Raw genomic sequence first — 22480 nt, 5'->3', positions numbered from 1 at the left:
TTAAACAAGAATTGAAAGACTCTTGGCTGGCTACAAAAAGCGTTTACAAGCTGTGATACTTGCCAAAGGGGGCAGTACAAGATATTAACTCTGCAGGGTGCCCAAACTTTTGCATACCCCATTTTTTGTTTTCTGTTATTTGGAAAGTGTAAATGATGGAAATAAAATCTAACTTTTGTTGACATATTATAAGAATGTCTAATCTGTAATTTGATGCCTTTTGGAGATTTTTCCATCTTTCCTTGTCTTCTTTATGCACATTAATACAAATTTTTACCTGGGGTGCCCAAACTTTTGATCCCCACTGTAGATTACCTTTAATACCCTAAGGCTAGGTTCAGACTACCAAATTTCCGCCTGCAATTCCTCTTTGAAATTGCAGACGGAAATTCCGCTTGCTAAAATTTATAGTGTAGTGAATGGGTTTCCGTTCACAAATTCACACTTCGGAATTTGTGAAGCGGAATTTGTGAACGGAAAATCTGCTTGGAAATTTCCGCCTGAAGAATGGGGTTGCTCTTTCTTCAGGCGGAAATACTCGCGGAACACATTGCAGTCTATTGGAGACTGCAGTGTTCGCGCGGTCCTAGCGCCGACTGATTCAGTCAGCGCTGGCCGCACTCGGAATCTCGGGGCGGAAATTTTCTGCCCGGAGATTCTGTAGTCTGAACCTAGCCTAACAGCTATCCAACAAGGTCTACAGTTTTCAGCAGAAAATACAGCTGAAACATTCCTTTTAGGCTATGCAAATCAATAAGGAAAGGTGGAGCCAAAAGTGTGTTTGGCCAGGATTTATACAAATGAGAACAAAATACACCGTTGCTTACATTTTATCCCGTGAAAGTTTATGACAGTAATGTTTGTTGCAACAGATTTATTAAATATGGTACATGGGGTCATAAATTAGTTGCAACATACAATAGGTCAATAAAGCAGCCTAATGTTAAAGGTAACCTGTTGTGCTGGGGAACTAGTTGGATCTCTCACTGCCATATTCTTCTTATAGAGCAGGGCAGGTTGAACAGATGGATTTATTAATTTAAAGAGAATCTGACACCCTGTTCACGACACTACCCACATTATAACCAAGTATATTGGGTTTACACCGCTTTACAAAGAGGGGTCACTTATAAATCCATTGAGTATTTCCTGAGTTATGGCACTGTAATCTTCCTGCTGCATTGCGCAGCTCTGAACAAGGGAGACAGGGAGCCATCCATCTTCCCTGTCCGATCCGCCCCTGTCATTAATATGCTAATAAATGCTGCAGGTGAGTGCACAGAGAACAGAGCACTCTCTATAACCCAGTATATTGGGTATAGCACGGGTGAACATAGTGTCAGATCCTCTTTAAATCCCTATTAATGCAGGGTTTAGGAGTCAGCCTACTTATTGATTGACAACTACCTCCTTTGGCACACATTATAGGGAGGGCTGTCAAGACCTCCCATTGGACTTTGAAGCATAGAAAGAGAAGGGGTTTGAATTATATTACATTACAAGTTCTACTGAATCTTGTCCCACACAACAATATATCAACCTGCTCATCCTCTCCTGCTCTTTTGATAAATGTTAGCAATTGATGTAAAAAGAGATTTTGATATTTTTGATCAACACGAGTGATTCAGTCTTAAAGTGTCCTAGCTCTGGAGTCCTTCCTCACCTTGACCAATTCACTGGTGAGGCCTCTATTTGCCTGGCATCAATCTTTAAAGAACTCTTAAGACATAAGCTAGTTATTTTTGAAAACCTCTAGTTCTAAGGAATGTCAACTTTTTAATAAAAGAACTTCAAATAACCTCTTTCAAGAACTATAAACACATTGAAAACTTCATACAAGGCTAGGAGTTGCTCACTTACAGTCACCATTACAAAACAAAGGGTTTCTATGGGCTTTTGAAGAGGTAAAAATTGTAGAGTAATATTCCTATTTAAACTACCAAGTGGGCACCCTGCCCAGTGACTACCTCCTCCCAAAGGGTGAACTTTCTTAGTTGCTGAGCTCAAATTCTGGGAACATCAAAGATTCAGCATTAAATCTCTCATGAAAAGCCTGAAAATACGTATGAAGTCAGCAATGGGTTTTCAACTGTCTGTGGTGAGAACTCTTTCATATGGCATGATAGTATGCAGTACAGAACAGAATAAAGGGGTACTCCAGCCCTAAGACATCTTATCACCTATCCAAAGGATCGTGATGTCACAAAGCTCCCGTGTAATGTCACGCCCCCCCCCACTATGCGAGTCTATGGGAGGGGGCGTGACGGCAACATTGCGGGGGTCCCCCCCGGTCAGACCTCTTATCCCCTATCCTTTGGATAGGGGATAAGATGTCTTAGTGCCGGAGTAGCCCTTTAAGATGTAGATTCTTTGTTGTGGCAGTACCTGACAATTTAAGCCCTCTTTCCCCTACTTGAGTGTTGTATCCATTAGGCATGCGAAGGATGGCATCATGTAGTCCAGCCAATTTAGCCACTTGGTAGACTTCTTCTGGTGAAGCATTCATGTTTCCATACAGCAAATTGTAATACAATGTGTTATGAAAAAGTACAGCATCCTAGAGGCAAAAGCACATTGAACATTATACAGCAGACTATATAAATGCAAAATACGCAAATTTACAATGTATTTGGTTTTTTAATGCAGAATTTTTTTTTTAAACAAAATTGTTAAAAATAATCAATTTACTAACATGGTTATATGGTATAGTTCTAAAGAAGAGATCTGTTTTTAATATGACATTAATACCTGAGGGACCACGCCAATGGCTTTCCTCAAGCTCTCCAGACTGACATTCTGAATATTCTGGCCAGAGACATAGATGTTTCCTTTTTGGGGCTCATAAAAGCGGAAAAGAAGACGAACCAAGGTGCTTTTGCTAAAGAGAATGGAAGTTAACCATCAGTAAGGATATATATTGTTCCAGATAAAAGAGCCTTGGTAAAACTTAGAACACTAAACGAAGAAATCGAATTATAAAGAATATTAATATCCAAATGGTAAAAAGTAAGCAAAACATTTATTTATGACCAACCAAACAATAGAGGGAAAAATCGGCACTGTAAATATGACCAAGTCAAAAGGTGGGTGCTTTGCTCCTCAGGTTCAGACTCCAAACCATATATCTCAAATCCAAATAATAGAAGCGGCACTCCAAAGTTGCAAAGGAAATGTGTCTTTATTCACCCATCAAAGTGCAAAGTTTCAGCCTAATTTTGAGGCTAAAACATTGCACATTGCACCTTGATGGGGGAATAAAGACACTTTTTCCTTTGCAACTTTGGAGTGCCGCTTCTATTATCTGTGTTTATGTAATATATAGTTCTATATACATAAAGGTATTCATTCATAATGCTATCCATCCAAAGGCCATGGGCGCCTGTTTCTATTTCAAATTTCAAAGAAAAACATCATACTAACAGTTGGGTATTTTCTTATTTTACTAATTTTAGTTTCTCCACACAAACAAAACTAGTTAAAACATTGTGTAGGTTATATACATAAAAAAATAAAAATAAAAAATGTAAGAGCTAGTCAGTATCTTAATAGTTGTGAAATAAGCATTAGCAAAACACAGAAAACCAAATGAACCTGTTTGCTTACCCGGAACCACTACCGCCAACAATGGCAATCTTCTTTCCTGCGGGTACTTCAAAAGAGACACCATTCAAGACCTTCTGTCCCTCCATATATTCAAAATATACATCTTCAAATGTAATGGTGGCTGTCTGAGGGGTTATCACCAATGGAGGGGCAAGCTCTTTGTTCTAAAAGGAATAAAAAGAAAATCTAAGCTGGGGTGTAAATATATGACAGGTTCACTGCGTCACTGTTATTACACAATATCCAATTGCTGCTATTTTAGAACATGCATACGTTATAACTTGCTACAATTGCATAAAAGCCAATGCAAACAACTAGCTTGCTTACCAATGGCAACAGCTGTAGCCAGAGCTAACCATACATGAGATAAATGTTGGTTGAACCTGCTCATTTTAACAGGTACGTCCAGCAATCTAATGGACTTGGGGCCCCGGCTCTCCCCTGAAGGAAGATGTTGGAAGAGATCAGGGTCAGTTGGTTGGATATCACCTTTCTGAACCTTTCATTCTTGGAAATATTAGATGAGCATGCATGTGTACAGTGGGACTGGGAGAGATCTGTCAGCTGTGCTCCCTAATAAACAAGTTAAGATGTATGATAAGAGACTTACACAGGTAAAAGTCCAACACGTTTTGCGATTGTTTTCACAGATTTGAGACTTACAGGCACATTTGGGCTATCACCATACATAATAGACTAAGGGTACTCAACTAGTTTTAGCATGGGTCTGCTTATAGAGGTCTGCCATCAGGTAAAGGTCCAAGCTGAAATGTAAGGCCTGGTTCACACCTAGAAGATTCACTGTCATGCAAGAAAGAGGCACTGCCTATTGTAGAATAATATCCTATTAATAAGTCACAGGATAAAATTAGTTACTAAAGTGTGGAGGATGTAAATCTACATATCCCGGCCTAGACACTGCCACACACTGTGCCCCTGAAAATAATACTGTAACACACACTGTGCCCCAGAATATACTACCATACACTGTGCCTCTGAATACAATATTGCTACACTGTTCCCCTGAATATTATACTTCCACACACTGCTCCTGAATATACTACCATACACTGTACCCTGAATATAATGCTGACACACACTGTGGCCCTAAACATTTACTATCATACAATGTACTCTGAATATAATACTACCTCACACTGTGCCCCTGAATATTATACTGCCACACAACATTCCCCCCCTCCTCCCCTAAGAATACTTGTCTGTCCTGTTCCTAGGCTACGTTGGCCTCCTCATGAGTAGTGAGGCCTTGCCAAAACAGAATGATGCAGGCTGCCCAAAACGCCATCTGCATTATGGATGAAGCACTGGTCAGCCAGGCAGGGAGCAGTGTTCGCTTGCTCCAGTTAAAGGGGTACTCTGGTGGAAAACTTATTTTTTTTAAATTAACTGCCGCCACAAAGTTAAACAGATTTGTAAATTACTTCTATTACAAAATCTCAATCCTTTCAGTACTTTTTAGCAGCTGTATGTTACAGAGGAAAATCTTTTATTTTTTTTTGGTGTTGTGGACAGTGCTCTCTGCTGACACCTGATGCCCGTATCAGGAACTGTCCAGAGCAGGAGAAAATCCACATAGCAAACCTATGCTACTCTGGACAGTTCCTGACACTGACAGAGGTGTCAGCAAAGAGCACTGTGGACAACACAAAAAAGAAATTCAAAAAGTAAAGAAGTTCCTCTGTAGCATACAGCTACTAAAAAGTACTAAAAGGATTAAGATTTTTTAATAGAAGTAATTTACAAATATGTTTAACTTTCTGGCACCAGTTCATAAAAAAAAAGTTTCCACCGGAGTACCCCTTTAAGTACTCCTGCATGTTGTCTGTTAATTGTTGTCCCAGGAGACAATTCAATGAAAAATATTCAAAAATAAAAGAACTTCCTGTGGAGCATACAGCAGCTGATGAGTCCTAGAAGATTCAAGATTTATAAATAGAAGGTTTGCAATGGAGTACCCCTTTAAAACCTCTCAACTTTTTCTTGCATTCTCCCAAGAGTTCATGCACTGTAGCACCAGCTTAGGCTCCTTTCACACTAGAAATTCATCCGTTTTAATGTTCCATTCTTAAGACCCTTAAAATCTGCTGTTAAACGGCAGTTACAAAATCCCATACGGCCATTACAAAATCCCATTATAGTCTATGGGATTTTTACATTATTCGTTTTAACCCGTCATAGCCCATTATTAATAACGGACGTTATTTTGTGACGGAAGAAACAACAGAAGAAATAGCGCATGCACTATTTCTTCTGTTCTTTCTCCCGTCAATTTGGACATATCCAGTGCTTCCTAACTTTGCTTAGACTCGGAATGTCAAGTAGACGTATTGTACATGGTTGAGTGAGAGCCACATGAGCACTGCAATAGCTGCACTAGCCATTCTTCATTTTGCAGATTCAGAAAACTTCAGAAAAGTCAGAATAAAAAGATGACAACTTGGGTACTTAAATATATTTTTTTAAATTAACCCCTTCAGGACGGAGCCCATTTTGGCCTTAAGGACCGGAGCGTTTTTTGCACATCTGACCACTGTCACTTTAAACATTAATAACTCTGGAATGCTTTTAGTTATCATTCTGATTCCGAGAATGTTTTTTCGTGACATATTCTACTTTAACATAGTGGTAAATTTTTGTCAATACTTGCATCCTTTCTTGGTGAAAAATCCGTAAATTTGATGAAAAATTTGAAAATTTAGCATTTTTCTAACTTTGAAGCTCTCTACTTGTAAGGAAAATGGATATTACGAATAGATTTTTTTTTGGTTCACATATACAATATGTCTACTTTATGTTTGCATCATAAAATTGACGTGTTTTTACTTTTGGAAGACACCAGAGGGCTTCAACGGTCAGCAGCAATTTTCCGATTTTTCACAAAATTTTCAAACTCAGTATTTTTCAGGGACCAGTTCAGGTTTGAAGTGGATTTGAAGTGGATTTCTTCATATTAGAAATACCCCATAAATGACCCCATTATAAAAACTACACCCCCCAAAGTATTCAAAATGACATTCAGTCAGCGTTTTAACCCTTTAGGTGTTTCACACGAATAGCAGCAAAGTGAAGGAGAAAATTCACAATCTTCATTTTTTATACTCACATGTTCTTGTAGACCCAATTTTTGAATTTTTACAAGGGGTAAAAGGACAAAATTTTTACTGTATTTGTAGCCCAATTTCTCTCGAGTAAGCACATACCTCATATGTCTATGTAAAGTGTTCGGCGGGCGCAGTAGAGGGCTCAGAAGGGAAGGAGCGACAAGGGGATTTTGGAGAGTACGTTTTTCTGAAATGGTTTTTAGGGGGCATGTTACCTTTAGGAAGCCCTTATCGTGCCAGAACAGCAAAAAAACCCCACATGGCATACCATTTTGGAAACTAGACCCCTCGGGGAATGTAACATGGGATAAAGTGAACCTTAATACCCCACAGGTGTTTCACGACTTTTGCAAATGTAAAAAAACAAAAACAAATTTTACCTAAAATGCTTGTTTTCCCAAAAAATTTTTATTTTTAAAAAGGGTAATAGCAGAAAATACCCCTAAAAATTTGAAGCCCAATTTCTCCCGATTCAGAAAACACCCCATATGGGGGTGAAAAGTGCTCTGCTGGCGCACTACAGGTCTCGGAAGAGAAGGAGTCACATTTGGCTTTTTGAACGCAAATTTTTCTCTGGGGGCATGCCGCATTTAGGAAGCCCCTATGGTGCCAGAACAGCAAAAAAAAACCCACATGGCATACCATTTTGGAAACTAGACCCCTCGGGGAACGTAACAAGGGGTTAAGTGAACCTTTATACCCCACAGGTGTTTCACGACTTTTGCATATGTAAAAAAAAAATTTTTTTTTTTACCTAAAATGCTTGGTTTCCCAAAAATTTTACATTTTTAAAAAGGGTAAAAGCAGAAAATACCCCCCAAAATTTGTAACACAATTTCTCCCGAGTACGGCGATACCCCATATGTGACCCTAAACTGTTGCCTTGAAATACGACAGGGCTCCAAAGTGAGAGCGCCATGCACATTTGAGGCCTAAATTAGGGACTTGCATAGGGGTGGACATAGGGGTATTCTACACCAGTGATTCCCAAACAGGGTGCCTCCAGCTGTTGCAAAACTCCCAGCATGCCTGGACAGTCAACGGCTGTCCGACAATACTGGGAGTTGTTTTGCAACAGCTGGAGGCTCCGTTCTGGAAACAGTGGCGTACCAGACGTTTTTCATTTTTATTGGGGAGGGGAGGGGGGCTGTGTAGGGGTATGTGTATATGTAGTGTTTTTTACTTTTTATTTTATTTTTTGTGGTAGTGTAGTGTAGTGTTTTTAGGGTACAGTCGCACGGGCGGGGGTTCACAGTAGTTTCTCGCTGGCAATTTGAGCTGCAGCAGAAAGTTTGCGGCAGCTCAAATTTGCAGCCAGATACTTACTGTAATCCTCCGCCCATGTGAGTGTACCCTGTACGTTCACATTGGGGGGGGGGACATCCAGCTGTTGCATAACTACAACTCCCAGCATGCCCGTTGGCTGTCGGTGACTGCTGAGAGTTGCAGTTTTGCAACAACTGTAGGCACACTGGTTATGTATCACTGAGTTTGTGACCTAACTCAGTGTTTCACAACCAGTGTGCCTCCAGCTGTTGCAAAACTACAACTCCCAGCATGTACGGTGCATGGTGTACGGTGACTGCTGAGAGTTGTAGTTTGCAACAGCTGGAGGCACACCGGTCGTGAAACACTGAGTTAGGTAAAAAAAAAACTCTGAGTTTCACAACCAGTGTGCCTTCAGCTGTTGCAAAACTACAACTCTCAGCAGTCACCGACAGCCAATGGGCATGCTGGGAGTTGTAGTTATGCAATCAGCAGATGCACCACTACAACTCCCAGCATGCACTTTAGCTGTTTGTGCAAGCTGGGAGTTGTAGTTAGACAACAGCTGAAGGTACACTTTTCCATAGAAAGAATGTGCCTCCAGCTGTTGCAAAACCATAAGTCCCAGCATGCCCATAAGGGAATGCTGGGAGTTGTGGTGGTCTGCCTCCTGCTGTTGCATAACTACAGCTCCCAGCATGCCCTTTTTGCATGCTGGGAGCTGTTGCTAAGCAACAGCAGGAGGCTGTCACTCACCTCCAACGATCCAGACGCTGCAGGTCAGTCCCGCCGCCGCAGCTGCTCCTGGGGCCCCGATCCCAACAGGGGCGCCGGGGATCGGGGTCCCCAGCACCCGGGGTGCACGTCCCGCACCCGCTCACGTCCTCCAGAAGAGGGGCGGAGCGGGTGCGGGAGTGACACCCGCAGCAGGCGCCCTGATTGGTCGGCCGGTAATCCGGCCGACGAATCAGGGCGATCGTGAGGTGGCACCAGTGCCACCTCACCCCTGCAGGCTCTGGCTGTTCGGGGCCGTCAGAGACGGCCCCGAACAGCCAGTAATTCCGGGTCACCGGAGACCCGATTGACCCGGAATCGCCGCAGATCGCTGGACTGAATTGTCCAGCGATCTGCGGCGATCGCCGACATGGGGGGGTATAATGACCCCCCTGGGCGATATGCCGGGATGCCTGCTGAACGATTTCAGCAGGCATCCAGCTCCGGTCCCCAACCGGCTAGTGGTGGGGGCCGGAATTCCCACGGGCGTATGGATACGCCCTCGGTCCTTAAGGACTCGGGATTCAGGGCGTATCCATACGCCCTATGTCCTGAAGAGGTTAAAATGTAAAATGCTCCCTTACTATTTATCTGACATAATATATATATATATATATATATATACACACACACACATATACACACACATATATATACACACATAGTGAAAGTATTCGGCCCCCTTGAACTTTTCGACCTTTAGCCACATTTCAGGCTTCAAAAATAAAGATATAAAACTGTAATTTTTTGTGAAGAATCAACAACAAGTGGGATACAATCATGAAGTGGATTAACAAATAAACTGAAAAATTGGGCGTGCAAAATTATTCAGCCCCCTTAACCTCTTAAGGACGCAGGGCGTATGGATACGCCCTGCATTCCGAGTCCTTAAGGACGCAGGGCGTATCCATACGCCCTTGGGAATTCCGGTCCCCACTGCTAGCCGGTTGGGGACCGGAGACGGAGGCCTGCTGAAATCATTCAGCAGGCACCCTGGCACATCGCCCAGGGGGGTCCTGAGACCTCTCCATGTCGGCGATCGGAGAAAATCGCATGTCAATTCAGACATGCGATTTTCTCCAATTCCGGGCTGATCGGGTCTCTGGTGACCCGATCACCCGGAAAATAGGGCTGATCGGAGTTGTCATCAACAACCCCGATCAGCCTAAAGGATTGGAGTGAGATGGCAAAGCTGCGATCTACTCCTATCCCCTGCCATTAGTCAGAACGGAGTATCCCCGTTCTGCCCGCCCCTGGATGTCGAGGGGCTCTGGGAAGAAGATGGAGGCCGTACCTGCAGGAGAAGATGCCTGGGGACCTGGGACCTTCGCTGGAGCCTGCAGGATCCTTATCAGGTAGGGAATCGACAGTGGGGGGGGAGAATTGAAAGTGAATCGATCTTTACTGTGGCAACCACTAGGGGGGCCAAACTGCAACTCCCAGCATGCCCAGAGAGCCAAAGGCTGTCTGGGCATGCTGGGAGTTGTAGTTTTGCAACATCTGGAGGGTCACAGTTTGGAGACCACTATTACAGTGGTGCCCAAACAGTAGCCCTCCAGATGTTGCCAAACTACAACTCTCAGCATGCCTCGACTGCCCAGGTATGCTGGGAGTTGTAGTTCTGTAACATCTGTCCCTTCAGATTTAGCAATTTTCATGACATTTTTGAAAATTGCTGTTCTACTTTGAAGCCCTCTTATTTTTTCAAAAAGCAAAAGTATGTCCATTTTATGATGCCAACATAAAGTGGACATATTGTGTTTGTGAAGAAAAATAAAATTTATTTGGAATATCCATTTTCCTTACAAGTAGAGAGCTTCAAAGTTAGAAAAATGCAAAATTTTCTAAATTTTCATGAAATTTTAGGATTTTTCACCAAAAAATGATGCAAGTAACGCCGAAAATTTACCACCAAAATAAAGTAGAATATGTCACGAAAAAACAATCTCAGAATCAGAATATTCGGTAAAAGCGTTTTCGCGTTATTAATTTGTAAAGTGACGGTGGTCAGAATTGCGAAAAAGGGCTCAGTCCTTAAGGTGAAAAAGGGCTGCGTCCTTAAGGGGTTAAGTTAATACTTTGTAGTGCCACCTTTTGCTGCAATTACAGCTGTAAGTCGCTTGGGGGATGTCTCTATCAGTTTTGCACATCTAGAGACTGAAATTTTTGCCCATTCCTCCTCGCAAAACAGCTGGAGCTCAGTGAGGTTGGATGGAGAGCGTTTAAGAACAGCAGTTTTCAGTTCTTTCCACAGATTCTCTATTGGATTCAGGTCTGGACTTTGACTTGGCCATTCTAACACCTGGAAATGTTTATTTGTGAACCATTCCATTGTAGATTTTGCTTTATGTTTTGGATCATTGTCTTGTTGGAAGACAAATCTCCGTCCCAGTCTCAGGTCTTTTGCAGACTCCATCAGGTTTTCTTCCAGCATGGTCCTATATTTGGCTCCATCCATCTTCCCATCAATTTTAACCATCTTCCCTGTCCCTGCTGAAGAAAAGCAGGCCCAAACCATGATGCTGCCACCACCATGTTTGACAGTGGGGATGGTGTGTTCAGGGTGATGAGCTGTGTTGCTTTTACGCCAAAAATGAGGTTTTGCATTGTTGCCAAAAAGTTTGATTTTGGTTTAATCTGACCAGAGCACCTTCTTCCACATGTTTGGTGTGTCTCCCAGGTGGCTTGTGGCAAACTTTAAATGACCCTTTTCATGGATATCTTTAAGATATGGCTTTCTTCTTGCCACTCTTCCATAAAGGCCAGATTTGTGCAGTATACGACTGATTGTTGTCCTATGAACAGAGTCTCAAACCTCGGCTGTAGATCTCTGCAGTTCATCCAGAGTGATCATGGGCCTCTTGGCTGCATCTCTGATATTTCTTCTCCTTGTATGAGCTGAAAGTTTAGAGGGACGGCCAGGTCTTCGTAGATTTGCAGTGGTCTGATACTCCTTCCATTTCAATATTACCGCTTGCACAGTGCTCCTTGGGATGTTTAAAGCTTGGGAAATCTTTTTGTATCCAAATCCGGCTTTAAACTTCTCCACAACAGTATCTCGGACCTGCCTGGTGTGTTCCTTGTTCTTCATGATGCTCTCTGCGCTTTAAACGGACCTCTGAGACTATCACAGTGCAGGTGCATTTATACGGAGACTTGATTACACACAGGTGGATTCTATTTATCATTAGTCATTTAGGTCAACATTGAATCATTCAGAGATCCTCACTGAACTTCTGGAGAGAGTTTGCTGCACTGAAAGTAAAGGGGCTGAATAATTTTGCAAGCCCAATTTTTCAGTTCTTTATTTGTTAACAAAGTTTGAAATATCCAATAAATTTCGTTCCACTTCATGATTGTGTCCCACATGTGTCAATACTTTCACTATGCACTGTGTGGATACATATACATGTATGTATATACACACATATATATATATATATATATATATATGTACACACACACACATACTTATAAGAGCACTAGGCACACACACAATTAATCCTCCAAAAAATAATAACTACATAAATAGTATAAAATATATTTTTATTTAATATCAAAGTTAGTACAAAAATGTATGTATTAAAATATGAAATAAAATTCACACAAAGACAGAATAAAACAATAATATATATATTAGTACAATATATAATAGTGGAAGCTGGGGTGAAAGTCCAGGTATGGTCTCAAATATATATGTTAATTAATAAATGGAAGAAAATGCTGCACGCATAAAAAATTCAAAACAGTGCAAATGTGACAAGACACATAAAAATACCATGTAAGGTATGCCAATAACTAGTGTAAGTAACTCTAAATTACAGTGAGAACAGCAGAGAATGTGTATAGCGGCAGCACATACATACAGCTACATACAGTATAATACTCGCCCCAGCTCCAACACCACACTCCAACGCATTTCCACTCCTGGATAAAACCTTCTTGTGGCAAAACGTGTTGGAGTGTGGTGTGGAGCTGGGCAAGTCCCAAACTGTATGTATTTGTATGTATCTGCTGCCGCTATACGTATTCTCTGCTATTCTCACTGTGATTTATATTGTTTGGCACATGTGCACTTAAGAGTTACTTACACTAGTTATTGGCACACCTTGTAAGGCACTATTGTTATTTTTATATGTTTCTTGTCACATTTGCAATGTTTTGAAGTTTCAGCATGTAGCATTGTTTCCATTTATTTATTAATATATATATTTAAGACCATAACTGGACTCTCACCCCAGCTTCCACTATTATATATTGTACCATTTTATATTTTATATATGATATTGTTTTTATTCTGTCTTGTGTGAATTTTATTTCATATTTTAATATATACATTTTTGTGCTAACTTTGATACTTTAATAAAAATATTTAATATACTATTTATGTAGTTATTTTTTGGGGGGTTAATTGTGTGTGTGCCTAGTGCGCTTATAGGGATATACATTGTGTGTTTTCCCTAACCCCCTATATTTGTTGTATTGTTCTAAACTATTTTGTTTTAAACTCTGCATAAAAATAAGGATACAACAAACAAGATCACAAAAGAGGAGACTTTCTACCCCCGCTCTCTTTTTATACACATTACCTGAAACTGATGGAAATCAAAATTAATTCTCAACTCCTAAAGATTAGCAGGAAATAGTATACTGCAATATGATCTTTGTCCAAGTTCATGTTTTAGAAGATGAATGCTTTAGGATGGGTAACCAAAGATAGCATGAGAATAAAGGTCATATACAGTACTTGACTGCCAACAAATCAAAAAGGGATTTGAACCGATGGCTGAATAAAAGGAGGGCTCAGTTTATCAGCTTGTCTCCTTTATGGAGAAACCAAAGCCAAAATGTAAAGCTGGTCTCCTCTTCCAATATATGGCATGAATAGACTGAATAATTTCATACATAGTCAGTGATTGCCAACTCAATTGGCAGCATTAAAGGGGTACTCCGGCCCTAAGACATCTTATCCCCTATCTAAAGGATAGGGGATAAGATATCCGATCGCGGGGGTCCCGCCACTGGGGACCCCCGCAATCTCACATGCAGCACCCACCTGTGCGAGCTGCCCACAGCGCTGCAGCCTCCGAGTCTGCCAGGTCACGACTACAGGGCTGGAGTATCGTGATGTCACAACTCCGCCCCCGTGTGACGTCACTCCCCCATCCCTGCAATGAAAGTCTATGGGAGGGGGCGTGAATGCCATCACGCCCCCTCCCATAGACTTGCATTGCGAGGGCGGGGCGCGACATCACACAGGGGCGGAGTTGTGACGTCACGATACTCCGGCAACTTAGTATTACTGTAAATGAAAAAAAATAAATAAATCAAGTGACAGAATTTTATGTAAAAGAACAGTATAATGTAAAAGTATCACTGCATGACAAATGTATAGCTAGATTTTAGTTATGTGACCAGAGCATACTATAACAGTCAAAAGCAAAGAACAAAATGTTAGTCACAAGAAGTCACCTTAATCTTTGTGTCTACACTTAGAAGGGTAAAGAGGGTGTTCATATCAATGAGGGCTTGTCTGGTCTCTCTGTATACTGTTCCCAGGAAGTTTAGTGGCAGGGAGAGCTGGAAGAGCAGCCCATTTACCATGACCAAATCTCCGATAGTTAGATTTCCTAGAAAGAGAAAGTCCGTTTTATTTATTAGATAAACCTAGAAAGCACAAAAACGTTGGGAAATAAACAGACAATCTTGGTGGCCAAGGCCCTAAGTATTTGGGGGCAAAATATATTATCTATCCTCAAGTAGGCTTCCATGGTATATCGCAATCGAATCGAGATTATTGCGGACTGTGATATTTCGATTTGTCCCTTGTCAAAATTAGGCGATTACCTGCTCTATTGGCAGCAGCGGCTCAGGCGGCTATGGCAGGAGATAAAAACAGCACTCAAGGGACTGCGCGGCAAACGGGAGTGCAGAGGTCAGGGGGCAGACCCACCTAGAATCAGGGGGCGGAAACCCACTCCAGGCTGCAGCTCAATACTGTTTGGGTGAGATATGGCCGTGACAGTGCAACAGATATCCTCCGCGCTCCTGCTTATGAAGAGGAGGGTGGCCATAAGAGAGGGGATTTACTAAATGGGGTTTGAAGGGAATGGTTATATGAGTGGTGGAAATGGCTGTATGAGGGGAGAATCGACTATACAGTATGAGGTGGAATGGCTATATAAGGGGGGGGGGAGTTGGCTATATGGGGTGATTACTATATGAGGAGGGCGAATGGCTATATGAATTTTATACAGCCATTTCCTCCCTCATATAGCAGTCTCCTTTTCATAGTCATTGCCCCCCTCATATAGCCATTCCCTTCTCTCATATAGCCATTCCTTCCCCTCATATAACCGTTTCGCCCCTGATTTAGCCGTTGCTCCCCTAATATAGCCGTTGCTCCCTTCAAATATCCATTCCCCCTCTCATATAGCCATTTACCCCCTAATAAAGCCATTTCTCCTCATATAGCCATTCCTCCACATATATTCCCCCCCCCCCAAGCAGCCATTCCCTTCTCTCATATAGCTGTCCCTCCTCACATAGCTGCTCTTCCGCCTCATATAGCCTTTCCCTCCCTCATATGGCTATTTCCCAGTCATATAGCCATTCCTCCCCTCTCATATTGACGTTCCTCCCCCTTCCCCCTCATATAGCCATCCCCCCATAAAGCCATTCCTTCTCATATAGCCATTCCCCTATGGAGAAAATGGTTTACGCACCATAATAAGTTCAAAGTAAGAATAAAAATGCTTTTCCATTTCCAATAACCCTAATTGTTCATAACCTGTAAGATACTTCAATGCAATTGGACTATAATAGGGATATGCTACCTTATGGCCAGACATTCCAGTTCTTTTCATAGATCTGAAGATAAGCTAATCCAAGAAGTAACAGGCTGCTATGAAAAGCTCCGGGGGACTTTTGTTCTAGCAGTAAGCCCACCAATTTAAACCTCTGAATATATTAGGCACCCTGAAATCATGGGTTGAAATTTGTAGCAATTTATTACAAATCTATACATTGTTAGATTAAAGTTTAACTTAGCAGTATTTCTATGTCTATGTATGATACATGTTCCAGGCATATCAGTACAATCATTAAGTACTTTAATAAGCTGTCCTCTTACCTGCCAGTATTCCTTTGCTGGCAAGCACCATGATCGAAGTCAGGCCCACACTAAATATTGCACTCTGTCCGAAGTTGAGCAATGCTAGAGTTGAGGTAGTTTTTAGAGAAGCATTCTCATATGTCTTTAAAAATCCATCGTACCTTTCAGCTTCATATTTCTCATTATTAAAGTACTACAGGCAAGAACAGAAAGAAAATAACTTGTTTATAACTGAAGGTAGAAGACCAGTCACTAAATATTTTCTGAGGCTCTTGCTGTGGTTTTAGTGATACGAGAGACAAAATGTGCCATGGCCATTCTGCACTGTTTATACATGCTGGGATACTCTAGTAAAAGTGAAGGTTTCAGTGCTGTCTCTTGTATAATATCTTCTACAAAAAGATCAGGGTCCGAGAATGGGAAGGATAGTTTAAGTAATCAAGACTTACAGTATCTTACATAAGGGAGTACATCCCTCACATCTTTGTATAGATTTAATTTTATATGACAACACTGAAGAAACGACACCCTGCTACATGTAATGTAGCGAGTACACAGCCTGTATAAGTCTTTTATCTTGTGTTCCCTCCAAATAACTCAACCTAAAACCATTAATGTCTAAACCATGGAAACAAAAGTGAGAACACCCCAAAGTGGAAATGTCAAACTTGGACTCAAAGTATCAATATTTTCCAGCACTACCTTAAGCCTCTTGGGCATGGAGTTCATCAGAGCTTCACAGGTTGCAACTGGAGTCCTCTTCCACAACGACATCATAATGCTGGTGTATGTTAAAGACCTTGTGCTCCCCCACCTCCCATTTGAGGATGCCCCACAGATGCTCAATAGGGTCATAGGGTTTAGGTCTGCAGACATGCTTGGCCAGTCCATCACCTTTACCCTCAGCTTATTTAGCAAGGCAATAGTCATCTTGGAGGTGTGTTAAGGGTCTTATTATTATGTTGGAATACTGTCTTGTGGCCCAGTCTCCAAGGAGAGAAGACCATGCTCTGCTTCAGTATGCCACAGTACATGTTGGTATTTATGGATCACTGAATGAACTCTAGTTTTCCCGTGCCAGCAGCACCAATGCAAGCCTTGACCATGACACTCCCACCACCATGCTTGACTTTTCACTCCTCACATGGTTCCTGCCACATATGCTTTAAACCATCTGAACCAAATAAGTTTATATTGGTCTCATTGGACCACAGGACATGGTTCCAGTAATCTATGCCCTATGTCTGCTTGTCTTGAGCAAACTGTTTGCAGGCTTTCCTGTGTTTGATTAGAAGAGGCTTCCTCTTGGTACAACAGACCAATTAGATTCAGTTTGTGATGTATAGTCTGAGCACTGACAGGCTGACCCCCCCGACCCCCCCCCCCCCCACACACACACACGAAGCCAGCACTCAAGTGTCTATTTCCCAATGACAACCTCTGGATATGATGCAGAGCATTTGCACCCAACTTTTTTGGTCGACCATGGCGAGGCCTGTTCCTAGTGCAACGTGTCCTGTCTGATCTTGCCTGCTGTGCTGCAGCTCAGGGTCTTGGCTATCTTCTCATAGCCTAGGCCATCTTTATGTAGAGTAAAACATTTTTTTTTTTTCAGATCCTCAAGAGGTTTTTTTGGCATGAGGTGCCATGTTGAACTTTTAGTGACCAGTATTATAGTGTGTGAGAGTGATAACACCAGTTTTAAGACACCTGCTCCCCATTCACACCTGAGACCTTGTAACACTAACGGGTCACATGACACAGTGGATGGAAAATGCCTAACTGGGCCCAATTTAGAAGTTTTTCACTTACTTTTGTTGCCAAGGTTTAAATATTAATGGGAGAGTGTTGAGTTATTTTGACCTGTGTGAAGTTGGCACCCCATGTTCTCAAAAGATGAATATAAATACACCATTTGTTTGTGATGCAAAAATGAGCATTTGTGCCATTTTGTTTCCTGAGATATTGCGCATTAGATTTTTATGAAGCCCCGCCCACTTTCCACCCTATGTTCTTACATTTTTTAAACAAATACACCATTTTTGTTTGTGCCGCAAATATGAATGTTTGTGCCGCTTTGGTTTCCGAGATATTGCGCGCTCAATATGCTGAAATCCCTCCCCACTTCCACCCCATGTTGTTAAATTTTGAAGTACAAACACAGCACAATCGAATGGTGTATTTGTTTTTAAAGGATAGGGGATAAGATGTCTGATCCCGCCGCTTGGAATCCCCACAATCTCCCTGCTGCCCTGGCGTTCATTTAGAGCGTCAGGTGCAGCACCGGAGTCTATGGAATGGGGCGTGACTACCGTGCCATAGACTTGCATTGCGGGTGTGTGGCCATGACGTCACGAGCCTCCGGCGCTCTAAACAATTTATACATTTATCTTATTATAAAATTTCTATGGCTAGCCGATGTTTTTCAATTCTTTTTCTCTCATTTTATCAATACAGTGATTTGCAGCAAAACTCAGCACAAACGAATAGTGTATTTTTTTTTCCCAGCAAACCTAGTGTGCAATATTTCAGAAAACAAAGCGTTACAGAAGTGTATCTTTGTGGCACAAATGCAGAACAAATGAATGGTGTATTTGTTTTGAAAATGTTATAACATTGGGTGGAAAGTGGCGGGTTTTCAGCACATCGAGTGCGCAATATCTCGGAAACCACAAACGTTCATTTTTGCGGCACAAACGAATGGTGCATTTGTTTTTAAAATTTAAGAACATGGGGTGGAAAGTAGGCGGGGCTTCATAAAAATCTAACGTGGAATCTCTCAGGAACCAAAGCGGCACAAACGTTCATTTTTGCGGCACAAACGAATGGTGTATTTATATTAATCTTTTGCGAACATGGGGTGCCAACTTAACACAGGTGTTATTTTGAGGGGACACAATAATAAAGACTGTTATACAGGCTGTGCACTTACTACTTTGTAGCAGAGCGTCATTTATTTAGTGTGGTCACATGAAAAGATACAACAAAAAAATGTACAAGAATGTGAGGGGTGTACTTATGTGAAATAATGTAACACCAGCATACTATATTGTAAACAATAATTTGCAGTTCATATATATGGAGTTAATAACCAAGGTGCACAATTGTTACAAACTGTAGTATGTCAACTATCAATCTCCTTAAAAGAGTTGCTCAATTTTGGATAAACCTATTAAAAAAAAAAAAAAAAAAAAACGTTGCACAATGATTAAAATGCTTCCATAAAGTGTAATATATATGTTTAAGAATGCTTTTCTGCTTTATTGTGCAACCAGAATAGGCTACAATAGCTAGCAATGCCCTTTAAAGGTTTAACTAGGTGCAATTGTAAATGAAATACCTCTGCAATGTGCGATGAAAAGTCTTACTAGACACCTTAAAGGGGTATTCCAGGGGAAAAAAAAATTTTTTTATATCAACTGGCTCCAGAAAGTTAAACAGATTTGTAAATTACTTCTATTAAAAAATCTTAATCCTTATCAGCTGCTGAAGTTGAGTTGTTGTTTTCTGTCTGGCAACAGTGCTCTCTGCTGACATCTCTGCTTGTCTCGGGAACTGCACAGAGTAGAAGAGGTTTGCTATGGGTATTTGCTTCTAAATTGGGCGGTTCCCGAGACAGGTGTCATCAGAGAGCACTTAGACAGAAAAAAACAACTCAACTTCAGCAGCTCATAAGTACTGAAAGGATTAAGATTTTTTATAGAAGTAATTTACAAATCTCTTTAACTTTCTTGAGCCAATTGATATATATAAAAAAAAGTTTTTTTCCTGGATAACCCATTTAAAATGTACCTGGCATTTCAAAAGATATCTGTAAACCTGCATGATTTTGCTAGATTAATTCTTTAGAGTGGTGATAAGGGAATTTTGTGTTCTTACTGCTGTTCTTGAACCTGTGAGTCCCCTCTGTGGTCTAGAGTTGGGCTGTTTGCCAGTAGTACATATACATGGATTTTTTCGCTTACTTCTCTAGCCAATCACATCATATAATCCTCACTACTATGCCATGACATAAAGCTGAAGAATGTAAATTGTGCTGATTTAGCTGTTACTAGAGACTGATATCCCTTAGCAGCAGATTGGGGGACATTTATTAAAACCTGTGCATAGGAAAAGTGGTGCAGTTGCCCATAGCAACCAATCAAATTGCTTTTTAAAAATTCAAGAAGCAATCTTGGTTGCTTTGGGCAACTGCTCCCCTTTTTCTCAGCAAGGGTTTCGATAGTTCTCCCCCAATGTGGCTAAAATGGGCTGCTAATGAAGTGATTTACAAATAGGTGTGTGTGTGTGGGGGGGGGGGGGGGGGGGGAGGGAGGGTGTCCATTTAAAGATGGAGCCTCTCCTACTTCTCTGGAGTCATAGAAATCTAACATAAGCAGTCTTGCTAAGATGGTACACAGAGACAAGGAGCGACACAGGTAATTTATGAGCAAACCCTCTAAACAGCACTTTCAATGGGATCTGCTGCGGATAGTTCACAGCTGATTCCATTCATGTGAACGTACCCAAAGTGGATTCAAGCGAAAATCCTGGTGCTGAGTGAGTTATCAGTTCTCTTGCCTAAAATCACCTGTACTGGTGGAAGCTACACATCTGATGCTAGACTCATTCTTCAGTGCAGAAGTAAGTAATAATATCTTACCTTTACAGTTTCGTAATTAAGCAATGAGTCTATTGCAGCATTTCCGGCATCATTATCTGCTTTGTTCATTTGTATCCTAAACCTGGTTCTAAAGTGAGGGGGAAAAAAACAGCACATATTAATAATAATAATGAAATGGAAGGACTGACAATGTAATACTGATTTGTGACACATCTTTTTCTGTGTAGTTTCCAAATTAATAGGAGAAAAACTAGTCATTCCATTTCTTACTTTACTTTGGTTTACAAGTAAACCTGCCCCAGTTTTGCCAAGTCTTTCTCTAACACAGTATTCCATATGTATTCTTAGATTTAGCTCAATAAATATCTATGTAAAGATCTACGTTCTCGTATGCCTCCTTTGATATACCTATTTACGTATCAACAGAAAATAAGAATGACCCAAGCAGGTGGTGGGTCCATAAATTGTATTTAGTGAATCTTCTTTACCATACAGGTAAATATTATTACCCATACCATAAGGTGTAAATAGTATGCTGGCCAGAGGAAGCGCCTCAGTGCTTGAAACCAGTTGCCGTCCCTTCTTTCTGCCCCTGCCTCACCTGTGTCTGTCCGCCTCACTACATGTATCCAAGTATTGGAATAAATCTACATTCTGCTGTCGCAATTTTGGCTGCGGTGAGTGCTTTATCTTCATTATTTTCTACATATTATGAATGTGCTGCATCTCTGGACTTTTTTTTAATAAGAGCACCACTGTTACCCACAGCAACCACTGTCCGGACAGATACATTTATTAGCTGTGTTTTATTTACTATGTCTATGCTCTCATATATCCATTTACTTCTACTACTCTTGCGTAAAGAGTAACCAGTATACTAACAACAATAGCACTAGGAGCAGAAGCTGCTGCTGCTATTAAGGACTATGACCAATTAGAGAGCAGTGCTTTGTGCAGGCGTACAGCTCAATTCATGCTCCACGATAGCAGAGGCTGATGCTCCTAATGCTTCTTTTGTACATAGGAAATAATCTAAACTGCAGAGAAATCATGTTGGTTTACACATATCTGGTAGGCTTGAATATAAATGGTAAGTTTTAATCACGCACATCACTACATTGGTTGAAGTAAACTGAGTTGGGTTTATGTCATACAGGGACTTTGGATACTAACACCAAAGTGTTCATAGTTATTACCTCCACTGTGTAAGTCCAATGGTAAATGCTGTGTAGGCTCCCAGTGTCCCCAACGTTGCAACTGCAAACTGTGCTCCACATTTGTAATACTAAAAAGACACAAAAATACCTTCATGTGATGCAAATATGTTTCAGCCTGGTATGATCACATGAGAAGACAAATTGTTGCGATTTTTATAACTCACAATAATGTCCCAACCTGAGACCAGGCAGACACAGATTATACCTTGGGTCACTCATCCTGACAGTAAGGCTGGGTTCACACTGTGGAAATTCTGGGCAGAATTTCTGCCGGAGATCGGCCGGCGGCACTAGGACCGTGTGGACTACATTGCTGTTCCCATAGATGGCAATGCATTTCTGAGCAGATCTCTTAAAAGATCCACCCAGAAATGCATTGCAGTCTATGGGGGCAGCAATGCAGTCCACGTGGTCCTAGCGCTGCCGGCTCGATCTCCGGCAGAAATTCTGCCTAGAAATTCTGCAGTGTGAACCCAGCCTAAAAAGGGATGAAAAACAATTGATAGCTTTCTATTTGTGTCAAGTGTCCATTTAAATACACAACTCAGAAAATATTTAGTGAAACATCTCTGAAAGCTGCAGCAACCATTTCTCAGAAATAAATGAAAATGTGTAAGGGGTGCAATGTAAATGAACAATCTGCCTATATTTCCTATAGAGTAAATTAAAGTTTGTTCTGAAGCAGGGAGTGCGATCTCTGATAAATTATACAGTTAATGCAAACTCTTTAAAAAAAGCAGTCAGGTGCCCAATGATCAGACAAGCAACACATTTTTGGCTC

General features: G+C 41.3%; 1 protein-coding gene across 3 annotated transcripts in view; it reads right to left on the bottom strand.

Annotated features, from left to right (window-relative positions):
- ABCB7 (ATP binding cassette subfamily B member 7) overlaps window positions 1-22480 on the bottom strand; it is a 194819-nt gene that overhangs the window by 23245 nt on the left and 149094 nt on the right. For all 3 annotated transcript variants that reach the window (XM_056538294.1, XM_056538295.1, XM_056538296.1), the window contains 7 exons: window positions 21679-21767; window positions 20522-20609; window positions 15898-16072; window positions 14238-14395; window positions 3604-3767; window positions 2749-2878; window positions 2386-2557 (listed from right to left, as the gene is read on the bottom strand). In XM_056538294.1, the coding sequence (XP_056394269.1) occupies window positions 2386-2557; window positions 2749-2878; window positions 3604-3767; window positions 14238-14395; window positions 15898-16072; window positions 20522-20609; window positions 21679-21767 (976 nt within the window). The remainder of the gene's footprint in view (window positions 1-2385; window positions 2558-2748; window positions 2879-3603; window positions 3768-14237; window positions 14396-15897; window positions 16073-20521; window positions 20610-21678; window positions 21768-22480) is intronic.

Source organism: Hyla sarda, chromosome 9 (genome assembly GCF_029499605.1).
Source record: "Hyla sarda isolate aHylSar1 chromosome 9, aHylSar1.hap1, whole genome shotgun sequence".
Taxonomy (NCBI): domain Eukaryota; kingdom Metazoa; phylum Chordata; class Amphibia; order Anura; family Hylidae; genus Hyla; species Hyla sarda.
This window is presented reverse-complemented; position numbering and strand designations above follow the sequence as displayed.